Source organism: Leptosomus discolor, chromosome 7, assembly GCF_034619465.1.
Source record: "Leptosomus discolor isolate bLepDis1 chromosome 7, bLepDis1.hap2, whole genome shotgun sequence".
NCBI lineage: Eukaryota > Metazoa > Chordata > Aves > Leptosomiformes > Leptosomidae > Leptosomus > Leptosomus discolor.
In genome coordinates this window covers 30,565,169-30,580,981 of record NC_141397.1, presented here as the reverse complement: position 1 = coordinate 30,580,981, position 15,813 = coordinate 30,565,169, and the positions used below count along the sequence as shown (strand labels likewise).

Sequence of the window (15,813 nt, the reverse complement as noted above, 5' to 3'; positions counted from 1 at the left end):
GTGGTTTAGGCAAACTTACATACCATCTTCTGCTGAGCAGAGTGTAAGGAAATTTTAACTGTTTTGCAAGTGGGACAAGTAGAGAGCAGAGAAGGTGGCTGCTCACCTCAGCTCACATAGTAAGTTAGAGACAGGATCAAGGAGATTGAGCCCGGTTTATTTTATGAGTACTTCTCATACAAGCCTATGAAATGACCCTCTACTTACTGTAGCATCTGAAGCCTGCTGAGGTGAGATGATATTAAAATACTGTGGATTTTTGTGTTTGTCCAGAGTTGCCTATTAGTTGATGGCATGCTTGAAGACGGCAAGGGAACAGAAAGCTCATGTATTATTTTTACAGGAGAGAAAGGCTGATAGAAGTGATTATCAGAAGACTGCTTCATTCATAATCTCACTGATGGGTTGTAGAGCTATCTGGTCTGTGGTTTTGACTCTGCAAACATGCTTGTGTGTCAAGTACACTTATATATGAACTTTGAAGGATGGGATGGCCACATTCATTGGCTTCAGGCTGTCCTCCCCAAAATCTGCCCCTATGTTGTCCATGGAAAACTAGTATTTGTCCTGAAAACACTCTTTGTCCTTATTCGCTCCTAAACTTATACACAAACTGCCAGTGTGAGTGAAAATCTTCTGGTCCTCTGAGCACAGACTCCAGAAACTTGGATGCTTATGGAAGTTCAGCAGTGTTGTTACCTTAGAGACAGAGTCCTTTGGGCCAGGGATGAGGTAAATGGGAGTAAAGCTCTAGGAAGTTTTCCTGCTTTTTTATGTCGCTAAATAAATCATACTGGTTTCCATTGCTTTCAGCCTGTCACTTGTTGAGTCACTTAATAATAAATATAAAAATATGACATCACTGGGCTCATTAATATTTTAGGCTTTGCTGATTTTTGAATGGTATCTTTGCAGTGTCATTGGTTGAAATATACTGACCGCTGGTGGCATACTGCAGATGTTGCATTGCATTAAAAAATAAATAAGCTGTTTTAATAACCAAAGAAACCACCAATGTGATAAAACTTTCCTTCTCATTTATCTTACGTTATTAACAGTGCTTTTTATGTTGTGTTTTCAGCTCCACATGCTGGTGTCAGTCCAGCTGAATATTATCATCAGATGGCTCTGTTGGCAGGCCAGCGCAGCCCATACGCAGATATCATTCCTTCAGCTGCCACTGCAGGAGCTGGTGCTCTTCATATGGAATATCTTCACGCCATGGATAGTAAGTGACGTTTTCTGGAAATATAGACAGTCCTACAAAGGGAAACATGTGGGTTGTTCCTGGTCTGACCCAAAAGGCCTCCGCACTGATAGCGAAGTGGGAGTCAACGTAAGCCTCCTTATGAGGCTGGAGGGCCAAGGCATTGATTGCCAAATGTACAAGGGTTACGTCAAGTCTGAAAGTAAACTTTGAAAGTAAGTAGGGAGAGGAACAGCACTGCTCCTGCAAACAGGTTATAAATTTTATTTCCATCAGGGCTTGAGTGCTTTTGAAATTGTCCTTTTCTATTCACAATCAGTAACTCACTTTCATCATTAGGGTCAGTATTTCCTTATGAGCTCTCTGTTAGTAAAAGGTTTACATCTGTTTTTTCGTTAGGAGAGCGTGCTCTCCTCCTTTTTGACAGTGGTAGGCCATGCTTACAAGTTGTGTGTCATAGATCAATTGACTTTGAAACCACTTCTAAGTTGAAGCAGTTTGCTAAATTCTCAAGGATCCTGGCTTAGTTCTGTATATTAAGAGCCTTCTTTACCCACTTCCCTATATTAAAAGCCCTCTTTACCCATCTTTCAGACCTCTAATCTGTCGCCCTTTCTCTGGTGAAGGAGGAAGAGAGAGCACCCATTCCAAACTGCTCACTACTGCTGCTTTTGATCAGCCAGAAGGGATTATATAGAGCTCTCCTCTCTAGTCATAAAATGCTTACATGCTTTTTCAGATGTACTCAGTTCCTTCCAACAAGGGAAATAAAAGGTGGTGACAAGAAAAGGTGGTGACTGTTGACTCTTGCTTGGTAGTACAGAGCAATACAATAGCATTAGACCACCTTGTTGTCCCATAGCTTTTTTAAATCTTTGTTAGCATGCAGTTTCTTCTTCCCTGCTGTTGGCTGCATGTTATAGCCAATGATCTCAAGGCGTGTGGGAGTGGGGAGATTCACCTCTAGAATGCATGGGAATACAGATAGCTACCCCTGCAGAACACATGCCTGGGAGTGTGAATTGGTTGACTGACCAACAATTTTTACAAGAATCGAGCAAGACAGATAGTTGTGGAACTGGGCAAGGAAACTGTTTTCATTCTGTTACCTTGATAGTGAAGGATTTTTTAATTCAGTTCCTGTTATCAGTCTTGCTGCATTGGTAGCATGCATAGTGATTTTACAGTTATATAACATACCTTGAACCCACTTCAGAAACATAATAAACCCACAAAAGTAGTCTGGACTTAAACCAGAAATCAATGTGCAGGCTTCAGTGCTTGAAAGCTTAAGAGTAGGATACTTCCTGATTTGGATTTTGAGAGGAATAGGGAGAAATGAGGAACGCTGCTAATGCATTTGTTGCATATTAATAATATGTTGCAGAATGGAAACTGTTTTGCATGGTTCAGGTACTGTAAATCTGCTGTGATGTTCTAGTTGCAGGGACAAATCCCCAACTTGTATGAATGGGCATGACTTCACTGAAGTAAAGGGATCATAGAATAGTTTGGGTTGGAAGGGACACTTAAAGATCATCTAATCCAACCCCCCCCTGCCATGAGCAGGGATATTTTATACTTTCAATGGTTTTGGTTCCTATTGGGAGAGGGTTTCTGAAGGCATGTAGGCAGCAGTACCAAACCACATACTTGGATGCAGCCTTGTTTGAATGGGTCTATTCAGTCTATAGGAAGATAGATACCAGCTGTATGCCAGAACTTAAGAAAAACAGAAGACATTGAAGTAGTTGTACAAATAACGGCACTTGGACAAAGGACCTTCGTGTGTTAGTAGAGATTGTGTATGCTGTAATCTACATAGAATTGCAGCTTTTGCATCCCAAGAATGTTATCTCTTCTTACTTAAGGGAAAATGTTTTGACCTTTGCCCATGACTTCAGCCCATTCATAAAAAGTACCTAAATGCTGTCTCTAATAAGGATACTTGCTGTCACCAGCTTTAGCTGTGATACATTTGAAATGCGCTCTTTAATTTGTTTTGTGTTTGTTTTTAAAAATTAAGATCACACATTTGAGATTCATTATAGCAGCAGCTTTTCAATTAGGGATTATTTCGGATGTTTAGCACTATTATGCAAATGGGTTATTTTTAAACAGTAAATAGAGAATTAAAATAAGAGTGAATCCTAGTAAGGTCATTCAGCTCACCTTCTGTATTTGATGAGAATGTGTTTAGTCAGGCAATAGCTGCTTTTATCTAAATAGAGTATGAAGTTACCCTTTTACTTTGTAAAAACTAATTAAAACTATCTTAACTTGCACGGGTATACAGTAAATTAATTGTCATTAAGTAGGAATCTGAATGTCCTATCATTCATCATGCTAAAGAAAACCCCTTTCTTCTTTGTCAGAATTTTAGATTAGAAACAAGAACAAAACAATTAGCAGGAAGCTGATATTAAGACTTTTTTAAAAAAAACCCAATAAGAACGCCCATGTTTGCATTTAATAACAAAGTACAGCGATCAATGCAAAGCAATGCTGTTTGTTTGGATCTTTCTTCTTAAGGGTTTATACGGGGATCTTAAACGTACTCTTTCGCCTTTGGCCAGCCTTGTCAAAGGAAACAGAAGAGAGATTGGTAGTTTCCCTCATTATCTGCTATCAAATTCTGAGCAAGTTGATTCAACTCACTCAAAGGCTGCTGCTCATTTATTCCACACGACAACCAAATAGATACAAGCAAGACGTTGTTCTTCTTTTGTGAAGCAAGGCTGTCTCCTGATTGTGTGTTTGTATGGCATCTAGCACTATAATTTGGCATCTCTACCCTCTCCTGTAGTACAAATAACAATTCCAACACCAGCATGCACTGGGCACAAAAGCATGTTACATACAGTTTGTGCACTTCTGGGGCTTTTGTGCTTTTGTTTTGAGGGTGGAGTACCAAGGCTATTCCTGTTCCTCTCATACTGATGACAGATTTACCATTTTGAAAACTGAGACAAAATTTATGACAAATGTTCATGAAGTGAAAACAAAGTTTACATATCTGTGAACAGAAACCAGAAAGAAAAGAAAGAAAAAAGCTTTAATGTAAAAAATAATAATCAAACTTCCCATGTTCACAGCCTTCAACAAAAACTGGTGCCGGAGACAGGTTCAAAGAAGTTTGATTTAAAGGGATGGAATAAATGATACATGTCTGAAGATTGCCTTATAAATGATTAAGCAATGCTAAAAACTTCAACTCAGAAATCAAATTCATAGGCAAATTTGCAGGATGGCATATTCCATTTTTGAAACTTATGATGGAGATAGATATCTGTTATTTTAGATTTGATCTCCATCCCAGGAATGAGATCTTTTCTTCTGACACCTGCTGGATTTTTGTCAGCACACTCAAGTCTTTACTATCAACTACTGACTTTTTATTACTCTAACATCTACTCCAAAAAGGTGACATTCCTAAACAAATCTTCACTGTCACCTTCCATTTGCATGCTTTGCAAAAGCTGATGGGCTTTTTTTCAGCACTTGCACAGAGGTAAATGGATTTTTAGTGAGTCAGTGTTCCTGCATTTTTTTGTTTTAAAGCATTATCAAGTAGGGAATGTAATGCCTTGGTGGGAGAACACTATGAACAGATAAACATCTCAAATTGCTAAATAAATATTGAAGTGTTTGCTTTTAAAATAAGTGCCTGGGCAAGGCTAAAAAGTTTGGTTTAGTATTCAGAGGCACTGACAAATTGTGACCTATTCCTTTTTATAGTGACATACTAAGACTGATGTTACGCTAAATGAATGGTTTAGCAAATGTCCTGCAGCATCACGAGTGGTCAGCTCATGCTTAAGACTTTTTAGTCATGTAAAACCTAATTAAATCGCGAAGATCTGAAAAAACAGTAATTCCATTTAATTGTATTTTCAATTTTGAAAGTCATGGCCTCTGTTGAAGCAAATCCCCCTCTCCTGTGCTCAGACTCTTGCCTGGCCACAGACCTTGGCTCCCGCTGTGAAGCAGAAATACTCCCAGGAGACTGTTGGCCCTTAGGAGGTTGTTCCTAACCCAAGTAAACAGGACTGCCGAATTCCCAGATCTAGGAGGGGCCTGCAACAGGCGCTGCTTGGAGGAGAAGAGGAAGCCCGAGACTGCTGCATGGTGTGGCTGAAGCCCAGGCTCTGCCCCTCGCAGCTGGAAGGAGCATCTTTCTCCATCTCTGGCCTGAGGTCTGGTGCATCCCCCACAGAGCAGGGACAGGGATGCCCTGGCAGCAGCTGGCAGGCATGGAGGAGGTTTAATGAGCAGAGGGCAGAGAGAGAGGCCTCTTGCAAGAGCCGTAGCATGACTTAGGCAAGGGGTAAAGGAGATGGGCTCAGTCCAGAAAGGGCGAGGAGAAGGAGGGAAGTCGTTGCACTTCTGAGAATCTGCAGGGCACCTCAGGGAGTATAAGTTGCCCTCCTGTGTGATCTGTCGAGGCTGACCATGCTTCTTTCCAAGATCGTAAGAGCTTTAAACAGTTGTCAGTAATGCCTGTTCAGTCCTCTCTGAGATGCAGGCTGGAGTATCGATGAGTCCACTTGGGCAGTTGTGGTACAGAAAATAAATGGTGGCTGATCGCAGAAGCAGCAAAACAACAACTGTAGTCTCCTGCTTGTATTGCCCAGTCTACCTTCAAAAGAGAGATGCTCAGGTGCTAGTATTCTTAACAACTGCTGCATTTTTTGATCAAACCTGTGCACCCACTCTCTAGTTAGCATCTGTAGCTGTCAGCCCATGTTTATCAGGCTTGTAATGAATTTCTCAAATAAGTGGCAATCCCTTTATAGTTGTACAGTTTCAAAACTGAACTTCAGATCCATAAGAAGTAATTTTTCAAAAGTGCTTCTCCCAGCAGTCATATTTGAGACTGTTCATCCATGGCCATCAGCAGCACATTGTGACTCTCAGTTGTGAATACAGAAATTTTACTAGGTCTTGCTTATCAAAAGAGAAGGAGCTGTGTTTGTCCCTTCTGAGCGTCTCTGCTGCTTTCTTGCCAGCACAGTGAGGTCTGTGCCCATCTGTCTGAGGAAAACAGAGGGCTCATAATTATGTTCACATGACTGCAAACTGTTGCTGTCATATATAGCACACCATTAGGATGGCTGGTAGTAACACCTAATACTGTGGTAGCAGTGCTTGAGTAACATTATCATTTTGCTGGTCAGCCAATGTCTAGCAGGTCTTCCTTGTCCCCTTCACTTGCTGTTTAACCAGAACACCTGTACTTAGCTACCCCCTTGTAAAACCATGCTAACAGAGTTTATTCACCTGTGAAGCACTTGAATTGTATCCTCAGCTGAGGCAAATTATGCTACCGCTACTGGCTTCAGAGGCATTGCTCTCATTCACACTGGCTGAACAGTCAGCAGAGGAGAGTCATGGATGAAAGACTTAAGTGCAAAGTATTACTATTTTTGTTTTACCATCACATGTATCTTGTATTTCCTTATTAAACAGGTTGCAGCTTCTGATAGCTGCTGATCATTGTTGGGTTTTATTTTAGCACAAATAAAAGATCTCTGCCTTTGAAAGACGTGAAACACAGCACTAATAAAATATCAAGTAGACACAGTACAATAGCAAACTCATAAAAAGGAGATAAAACAGATTACATAACATAATGTGTAGTAGCTTTTAGGAAGAAATGCCTGAATTTTAAATGATGGAACAAGATCATGAATATTCATTGAAAGACTAAGAGCTAAGGTCTATTGCAGAGACAGAGCATGATGGAAAAAAAACTTTATATTAGTCAGATGCTGGAGAATTGACACTCATGTTGGCTAGTTGAGGCAAATCTAAGCACAGATTAAGAGGAGGACTAGGGATGGAGATCTGATTACACAGTCACAGCAGCAATAAAATGGCAGCTTTTAATACCAAATGAAAATCTTGGATAGCACACACAGAAAGAAGGGCAACCCACTCGGGTGTGTAAGGAAAACATAATGGCAGATTCTAATTCTGCTCTGTCCTTGAGCTGTGTCTAATTGGGCTCTTCTCCTGGTTAATGTTAGGCATGTAAGCTTAAATAACCTGCTGAAAATTGGTCCTGGGCACCAAGACATGAGCAAGAATTAGGAAAGTCAGACCTATAATGGAGGCTTGTGACCAACAGTGACAGTTACAAGTTACAGAGAATATCAGAGACTCTGGGAGAAGTAACTGTAAAGTAGGCATCAGACCCAAGAGCTGCATGACCCTGGCTGTCAGGATCATTAGGACTCAGTCCTTTACTACAGGTTAAAGGGATTAAAAAGATAGAAGCAGCAGTACTGTTAAAGGAAATAGTTCAGTACACAGTGGGGAAGCTTGTACTCAACCAAGATCGAAAATAGTTAAATAAAGGGAAGAAATTTAAGGTGATGTATCTTCCATCAGGACTGCACAGAGTTGGGATGACATGGATAGACCAGAAGAGGTAGATATTTTTAGGGCAGCACAGAAAATTTAGAAATGTAATATATATTTATTAAATGGTATCTGTGTGGTTGCCTTCTTTTTGCTGCTTTGAAAATCTTAATCTCTAGTTTTAAAGAAATTTGGCAATCGTAGGCCCCTGTACACCCCAATACGAGAATATCATGGCATCCTGCACAAATTCAAATAAAGCCTACTGTTTCTCAGTCTGATGCTGTGAGTGTCGATTTGACTTCTGCTGATAGAACTGGCCTTTATAGTGTTTTTTCAATCTTGATTTTTGGTTTTGCATCAAGTGTCAACCAGGCAGAATTATGGTCAACAAAGGAAAAGCTGCCTCTTCATTCCTACACTGTATTTTACAAGTTTAGCTTTGGCTGTGTGTATTAAAGTGATGTGGGTTTGGGTTTGCTGGTAGTCCAGATCTGAACCACTATCTCATTGCTCATGGTTGAATTAATGATGTGAATGTCTAAGAAGCCATAAATCACCAGAAATGAGAGGGATAACTCATAAAAGTATTTTCCTTTTGTTTAGCAATTTATCATTTTGCTTGCACATTAATAAACAGAGCTCCCCTGAGGTAAGCCAGAGGAAGATAGATTTTTCTTCCTAATTTTCCTCAATTGTAGCCAGTAGATCACAAGTGGAGAGAGTGGGCTTGTCACAGTGTGTTGGTGTCTTGCGACTCCCTCTACCCATCACTGATAACAAATAAATGCAATTAAGTACCCTGGTGGTTAATTATTTGTGTTTACATAACAGGCACCAGGTTTCCAAGTCCGAGATTGTCAGCTAGACCAAGCCGAAAGCGTACGTTGTCTATATCCCCCCTATCTGATCACAGCTTTGACCTTCAGACCATGATACGGACATCTCCAAATTCCTTGGTCACAATTCTCAATAATTCTCGTAGCAGTTCCTCAGCCAGTGGTTCTTATGGCCACTTATCTGCAAGTGCAATAAGGTAAGAACAGTATTTTCTACCTATATTGTATTCTCATTTCTGTGTCATGCACACACGTGCAAATGTGAATGTATACTTACGTCTTTCAATAACTGTTTTGTTTTGTCAATATGTGTCTTTTGCAGTTTCTATAATGTATGTTCACTGTAGCTTAATTTAAGATACAAAATACATTTTTTTTCTTGCTCAGAAAGGTAACCACAAGGGACTTTTTGGCATATTATTGTCCAGTGCAGTTGATACTCCATCTGACCAGCAGTAACGGTGTGTGTACGTGCACTCAGGAATCTATTTTAGAGAAGAAGCTCTAGGATAGGTTTATGACTTAAGTCACTTGGGTTCTTCTGGCTGTAGATAAAATGGACAGTGAAATGTTCCTACATTACAGTCATCAGAGAGTAAAGCACAGACGTATGGTACTGTTCAGTTAAAACGTTTGGCTAAAACTTCTTGGTACTCATCTCCAAGGGTTTTTTTTTTTGTATTTTAGTTTGCATATTGAACCATTATACTTTTTGTGGCTAAATTATCTTTTTTTTTATTTGTTACAAGGACTGTTATCATTCAGTATCATCAGAAATCCTGTGATTTTCTCTTGGCTGCCTCACTTCTGTGTGCGAGAAAACAGCCAAAAATGGTTGTTCTGGAGGCGGAAGAGCAGAGTAGCAAGGGAAGAGGTGGGCAGAAGTTGTACAGGAAAGGGAAGCAAACAGGGCACAGGGAGAGGGAACAAAAGCGAGAACATCAAAAAAAGGGAGTGGAAGAAAATGAAGAGAAGCAGCGGACAAAATGGAAGTGCAACCGCAGAACATTCTTATATTTGTGACACTGCTATATGTTAACTGAGAAAAGCTCTCTTGGTATTAAAAAAAAAAAAAAGTCCCCCACCTCTCCGAAGTCTCAGAAAATATTGGTTTTGCATTTATGGCACTCAAACAAAGAGTGCTGTTTGTCCCTGGCTTAAAAGCACCCTCCACCTTCAATTTGCAATGAGGCAAAAGAGCAAATCCCCCATAGCAATTTCTTGAGATCTAAAAGACCCATTTTTGGCAGGGCTCAGATGTGCTTCACCAGCAAAAATGACACACTTACAGCTTCAGAAACTGGCTATGGGGATTTGCGCTTTTGCAACTGGTGTGTTAGAAACTAAGAGCCTGCCAAGCTTTGAAAGTGTCAGTACTGTAAATATTTGGTATAAGTGCTGTTGGGTTTTTTTTAAGCACTTCTTTTAAATAGTTGTGCTTCATAGCTCTGGTGTACTTGAATAGCTGAATGGTATTTCACAGGTATGATATCATAACTCTCCAATACAGCTCTGCAGTCTGTGTAACCATGGTCCCAGTTACGAAGTTCCATAATGCGGAATATGATTTGTATCAGTAGCTGGCAGCAGTTTTGGACCACATCTGTTAAAGACCTGTACTGTGCAGAGGTGTACCGTCCTCACTGTTAAGATGGGATGGCACTTCAATTACTAACCTCCTTTTCCATTGCTTATAATTTTGGTAAAGCAAATAGTTCATGAAAGTTGGCATAGTCTCTACAGTAGAGTAAGTCTTCCCTGCTTTTACTCTTCCTCCACAGCTGGAAATGGTTGATAGATGTTTTTGACAAATAGAATCACAAACCTAAGGTCCATTCCTGCAAAGGTGGAGTCAGATGAATAGTTTTGTTGCAGACAGTTGTGGAACTGGCATGAGTTATGGGCAGAGACTGAGTAAAGAGTAAAGAGGGAGTCTTGTGAACTGGTGTGACTGAAGAAAGCAAGGGGTGTGTGACTGAGCCTGTGATTGACCGAAGCTTTCAGCACTTCCTAGTCGTGCTTACCAGGAATGCATAATCTAAAACTTCACACCTTTTTGAATTAGTGTTTTTTTTCTTTTTGATAAAGAGTATGACTGTTCAACGTAATAAGTTGGAAACTTATGTCTCCATTCTTCCTTGTGGAAAGGAGGGAAAGGGAGAGACTAACTCCTTTTCCAGCTTTGCAGTTCACCTCTGTTGATGCCCTTTAACTTCTCCCATGTGAACTTGTCTATAAGAGTTACACCAAAATAAACAGTGATGTAAGGTATTAAACCCAGGCCACATTTCATTGTTTTAACAAATTCCAAAACTAAATAGCAACAAGACTATCATTAAAACTTAATTTATTGCAACTCACTGTCTTGTAAGTAATGCATTCAGCACAAGAACTGCTGTACAGAATCAAACCGTAGGTTCATCCCATTTAATATCCTGTCTGCAACAATGATCAAAGTGTATAAAAAACATTTCCTAGTGTAAAATCAAAGCTTCTGGAAACTCACAGGTAGATCTCATTTTGTTGCTGCAAGAAAATGGTACAGTTCAGCAGGGCACTGAATGGAATTGCAAGACAGGAAGAATTTGTATTTTAGGCAACATCAGTAGCATTAACTGTACTTAACATTACACATAAAAGAAGTCCTCCTTCTTTTAGATCTTGTTTCAAATCACTTTTGACTAAGCCCAAATAGTTTACATTTGGCAGCATTTTTCATGGCAGATACATATAAATGCTGAGTATTTCCAAAAAGCATCAGCAAAGTTATTAATTTATCAGAATGAAGTTAGGGAAGAAGAGACTTTCCTGTGTAAACTAAAAGACCTCTTGGGACCTTTTCACTGAGAAGCTAAAATTTCCCGGGAACGTTGTCTAGATGCTATAGATGCAATCTTTGCTGTTTTTGAGAAATTGTCCCGTTCAACCAAGTGATAAGCCCTTAAGAGGTTTCGATTAGCGACTAAGCATTCAGCATGTTCCAGTCCAGGGCCTACAGAGAGGAAGGAGGACCTTTACTGCAGCTGCAGCTCTTGTTAATCTGGTACCTCCTTGGAAAGCCTGTGGAGGCTAAGCTGTCTGCCCAGCCATAACAGCCTTGTGAAAAAGCAAACAGTCTTCAGAGGAGATTGGAGTCAGACCAGGAACTGTCCAGGTTAAGCAAGCTGGGACAAAATGCTTTTATCTAACACAACATAGGATTGCACTAGAAGAGAGAAAAAGCTACGAAATAAAGCCTGCAGAAGCTGCTCGTTAAGGAGAATGAAGGTACTGCCCCCTTGTGATTGTGCTTTCATACCATCTAATTTCAGGGTTGCACAGTGGTTTTTTTGCAAGCTGCCTGCCTGCTTTGGTGCAAGGCTGAACATCCTCTCTGGATCAGCCAGAGCCACAGGACCCTGCCTCGCCTGTCCCAGGTAGCCGTAAAAGAGCAGGGGGCCTCGTACCTCGGTGTTTGCTGCCTGGAGGGCAGACCCTGTGCTTGCAAAGCAATCCGATTGCCTGATGCTGGGCAATCTGGACTGGTCAGAAATGACCAGCAGGCTCATACAGTTTCTCTTCTGGAGGCCCAGCCTACCACTCCTGATTTTGCAGAGGAGCCAAATTGCTCACAGCCATGGCTTGAAGCTATTGACAGCTGTTTTGAACATTTCTTGTGCTGTGTCATGTTAACTAACCCAGGAGATCCGGTTTCCATGTCTGAAATTGGCACTTTTTACCTTCGTCTTTCTTTGATTCATGTTCCTGCACAAAATGACTCCTTCCCCTTTGCCTCAGAGGGAGGTTGAAAGCATTAATGTTTTGTGAAGCACTTAGGTTATAGAGTGATGAGCACAGTAGAGAAGCTCAGGAGGGTATCAGTAATTATGTATTCACTGATGGTTTAAATACAATGAAAGGGAGGCCTGTGGGCAATACTCTGGGCAAGGATAAGAAAAATAAAGGGTCTCTCACTGAAGACTATTGTGCATCTTGTGCACCAAATGAGTTATGAATCCTGCAAGGGGGAAAAGGGTTGCATGGTCACATAACTAAAACCCAATGAGTCAGCACACGAAGGTATGGGCAGGTTTAGTTCTGGTATGTTTGATTTTGAAGGCTTGATGCTCTTTCACCCTGTTTTTGCAAAGGTGCTATTTGTGTTAAGAAAGTGTTTCCAGGACCTCACTGGTCTTTGCATTGGCTAAAAAAAGTACATCCTCTGGCTAAAAGATTACAACCTATGCTTCACACAGCTTTTTAGCACAGGATCCTCTATATGAGCACTGTGGAATATTGAGGATGAAATCAAATGAAAGGAGCTATGTTTTGGGCTCTGTTTTTACAGAGCCAAGCACAGAAGGGCTCCGGTCCTTGACATGGTTACCACTGCAGTTCGAATAATAAATAATAATAGTTTAGCACAATCTAGATAGGACTTGACTTGGCGGGCACTTTGTCATTGTCAGCTGGCAGTGTAATGCTATATCCTGACTACTGACCGAGTACTTGAAAAGAAGATGTCGCTCCTGCTGACAGCTAATAGTAGATCTCCTTTAGCACACCAGGTAGAGCTTCTACTTTGTGCATTTGAAAACACCTGGTTTAGGTCTCAGCTGGGAAAGATTATGCAGAAAGGAGGTGTATGAAATAGCATCAAATGAGGATAATCCTTCATTTGACATTTACTCATTTGGTTACCTGCCTCAGTCCTGCAGTGCAGCACCCCTGCTATTAATCTTTTGTCAGGATGTGCTTAATGTTATATCTGCTACCTGTGACAATTATTAGACTTTGCACTTCAGTGGCACTTCTTTTTGAGAGGCAGAATGGCCTAGAGTGAGTATAGAGGAGGTAATCACTTCCCATGGTATTAAGAGTAATGATTCAAAACCTTTTCAAAAGATTAGCTAGTCTTTAATAAACACAGGAGGTTGGGACTTCATGTTCTATATGATCTGAAATTCAGAACCTCTGTGTTTTTCTAGTCCCTTAGCAGTGCTGCAATACCAAATTTACAGAGTCAGTTTTCAAAAAATGAGCTGAATTTCCTGTCAGCTACAAGATGTTTGAATCAGTAGTTCCACCTGCTACAAGAGACTTTTTTGGATCTAGGCAGATGTAAATGTAAATACACCTTAGCCATCTCATAATGTGTTAAAATTTGGTTTCATGTGAGCACAGGAGCCCTTTGGGATCTCCTCCAAGGTTTGAAAGAAACTGAGAAAACAGAGCAGCACCCCCACCCCCCCCCCACCCCCCCCCCAGGCTCTGCCCCTGCTTTGCTGTTGTCATTGGAACAGGAAGGGGGAATTAACATAGTGTGGTTAATAACAGCCGAATCCTGGCTATTCTGGCTCCTGTCACTTTGCTCTGGGCTTATCTGAAGCTGAGCATCAGGGAATCGTGGTGAGGGTACTTTTGCAAAGAGCACTAGAAAGGGATAGCCAGGTTTGTAGGGTGAGCTTAGGCAGCAGTGGATTAATATCAGCAAGGAAGACAAGAGTCTGTGTTTCTGCAAGCAGGTATTGGATTCTCAGTTATTTCCTCATCTCATATAAGCTCCTTGTATAGAGCATTTGTTGTATAGTCAGCGCCTTCCTCTCCAAACTGCTTTATATCTAGAGACAAGTGACCATGTATTAATTTCTCCAGTTTCCCTTGGCAAACATGGAGAGAAAAGCAAAGAGAAAAATGAAAATAAGATATACAAATGAAGTATAAGGTTATTGCAGAGAAAAGTGAAAGTATCTCCAGCAGAGTGCCCAGCAGTCTAATTATGCACTATGTAAAAAAAACCCAGAATATTCTTTTATCAGGTTTAAGTTGTCCAGTTTTTGTATTTACCAGAATGTCTCATAGCTATAAGACAAGGAGCCCTTGTTTTCTCAGTCTTCCTTCTTTATTCAATATTTTATATGTTCTTATTATGTCTTCTCTTATTCATCTCCTTTCTGAGGTAAATGGTTGTTTTCAGTCTGCTCTTTAGAGAGTTCTTGCATTGTCATTTCTTCCGATACTGTCTGAAACAGTCTCCCTGTACTACATGCGATAGTATTCCAGAAGAGGACCAGCAATTCAAATGCATCGTTCTTTTTCCCATTCCATTTGTTTTAACATGGTTTTGCCATAGCTTCACGTTGATCAAATTTTCATTCCTTCATTAAATTCTGCATTGAGACAAGCAAGTGCTTCTCGTGAGTTGGCTCAGCTAATTTAGAACCGGTGTATTAGTAGTTCAGACTCCCCTTCAGTATTGATATACATCTTGCTATCAGTGTTGCTCATTCATCTAGCATACTTGGCTCTAAAGAAAACCTCTCAGCTCTTCACTGTGCTGCTCAAAATAATTTTGTCATATATGCAGATTTCATTTTTTCATTGCTCAACTCCATGCCCAGATTGCTGACAATTACACTAAAAAGCAGAATTCCCAATCTGAGAATTTGTATCTAACTTATATTAAAAGCCAACTGCTTAATTCTTACTTTTCATTTACGTTTTAGACTGTAAATTTTAAGTTTGTGTATTTGTGTAATTAAATCTGTGTAAAAGAACACAACCAAATTCTGCTTAATTAAATGAGTCTGAAAAAGGACATGTTTAGAGTAGAACAGGTAGAAACACAATATATTCAGCAATGTTTTACAAGAAGCTCCTTATGGTAGAATGTACAGGATAAAAAGTGTGTATATTATGTGAACATTACAGGTGTTTTGCTAATTTATCACTCTTTTGGGGATCTGCGTAAGTGACATGCAAAGCTGACTGAGTGAAAGCTTTTCTTGCATTAAAAGGTCTCTGGTTAATTGCATGTAAAATGTTGTAAATGAAGGCTGAGTTGCAGTTCAGACTGAGTCAAATTGAGTCACTGAAACAGGTCCTATTACGACTAGACATGTCATGTGTGTGCAGCACAGGGCTTTATTCTCCATGGTCTTGTGCTGTATATGGTTAATCTAAAGTAGGGAATATAATGCTTTATCGTGCCATAACAGTTTCATTTTGATATCCTCTTTCAAGAAGTGTGAATGGCAAAGAAGTGCTACAAAGGGAATAAAAATGAAATTCTTCAGTATTACAGAAAGTTCGGGCTCTGTTGAAATGTAATTCTGCAGCTAGCCTCCTGTAGAAAGCTCATATAGATTATAGGATGGTGACAGTCAGGGAGATTGTTTTGGAGATCACTTACATCTTGTATTAGAAAGTGGTGGATGTTTTTCACCACAAATACACACGAATGGCAGGATTTTTGCCTCCAGAAAGTGTATAATGTAAGAAGTCAAGCAACATAAAGAATATGGACTATCAGGTCCATGTTACATACATATTTACATGTAGAGATACACATATATACAAGTGATTATGTATGTATGCTGTAAATGTGTGTGTTGCAGATCTTGTAATTAAAAGGCCAGAAGGTCG

At 40.2% G+C, this 15,813-nt stretch overlaps 1 protein-coding gene across 2 annotated transcripts in view; it reads left to right on the top strand.

The window, feature by feature from the left end:
- GLI3 (GLI family zinc finger 3) overlaps positions 1-15,813 on the top strand; it is a 194,202-nt gene that overhangs the window by 130,252 nt on the left and 48,137 nt on the right. For both annotated transcript variants that reach the window (XM_086467654.1, XM_086467653.1), the window contains exons 5-6: positions 1,082-1,228; positions 8,405-8,606. In XM_086467654.1, the coding sequence (XP_086323780.1) occupies positions 1,082-1,228; positions 8,405-8,606 (349 nt within the window). The remainder of the gene's footprint in view (positions 1-1,081; positions 1,229-8,404; positions 8,607-15,813) is intronic.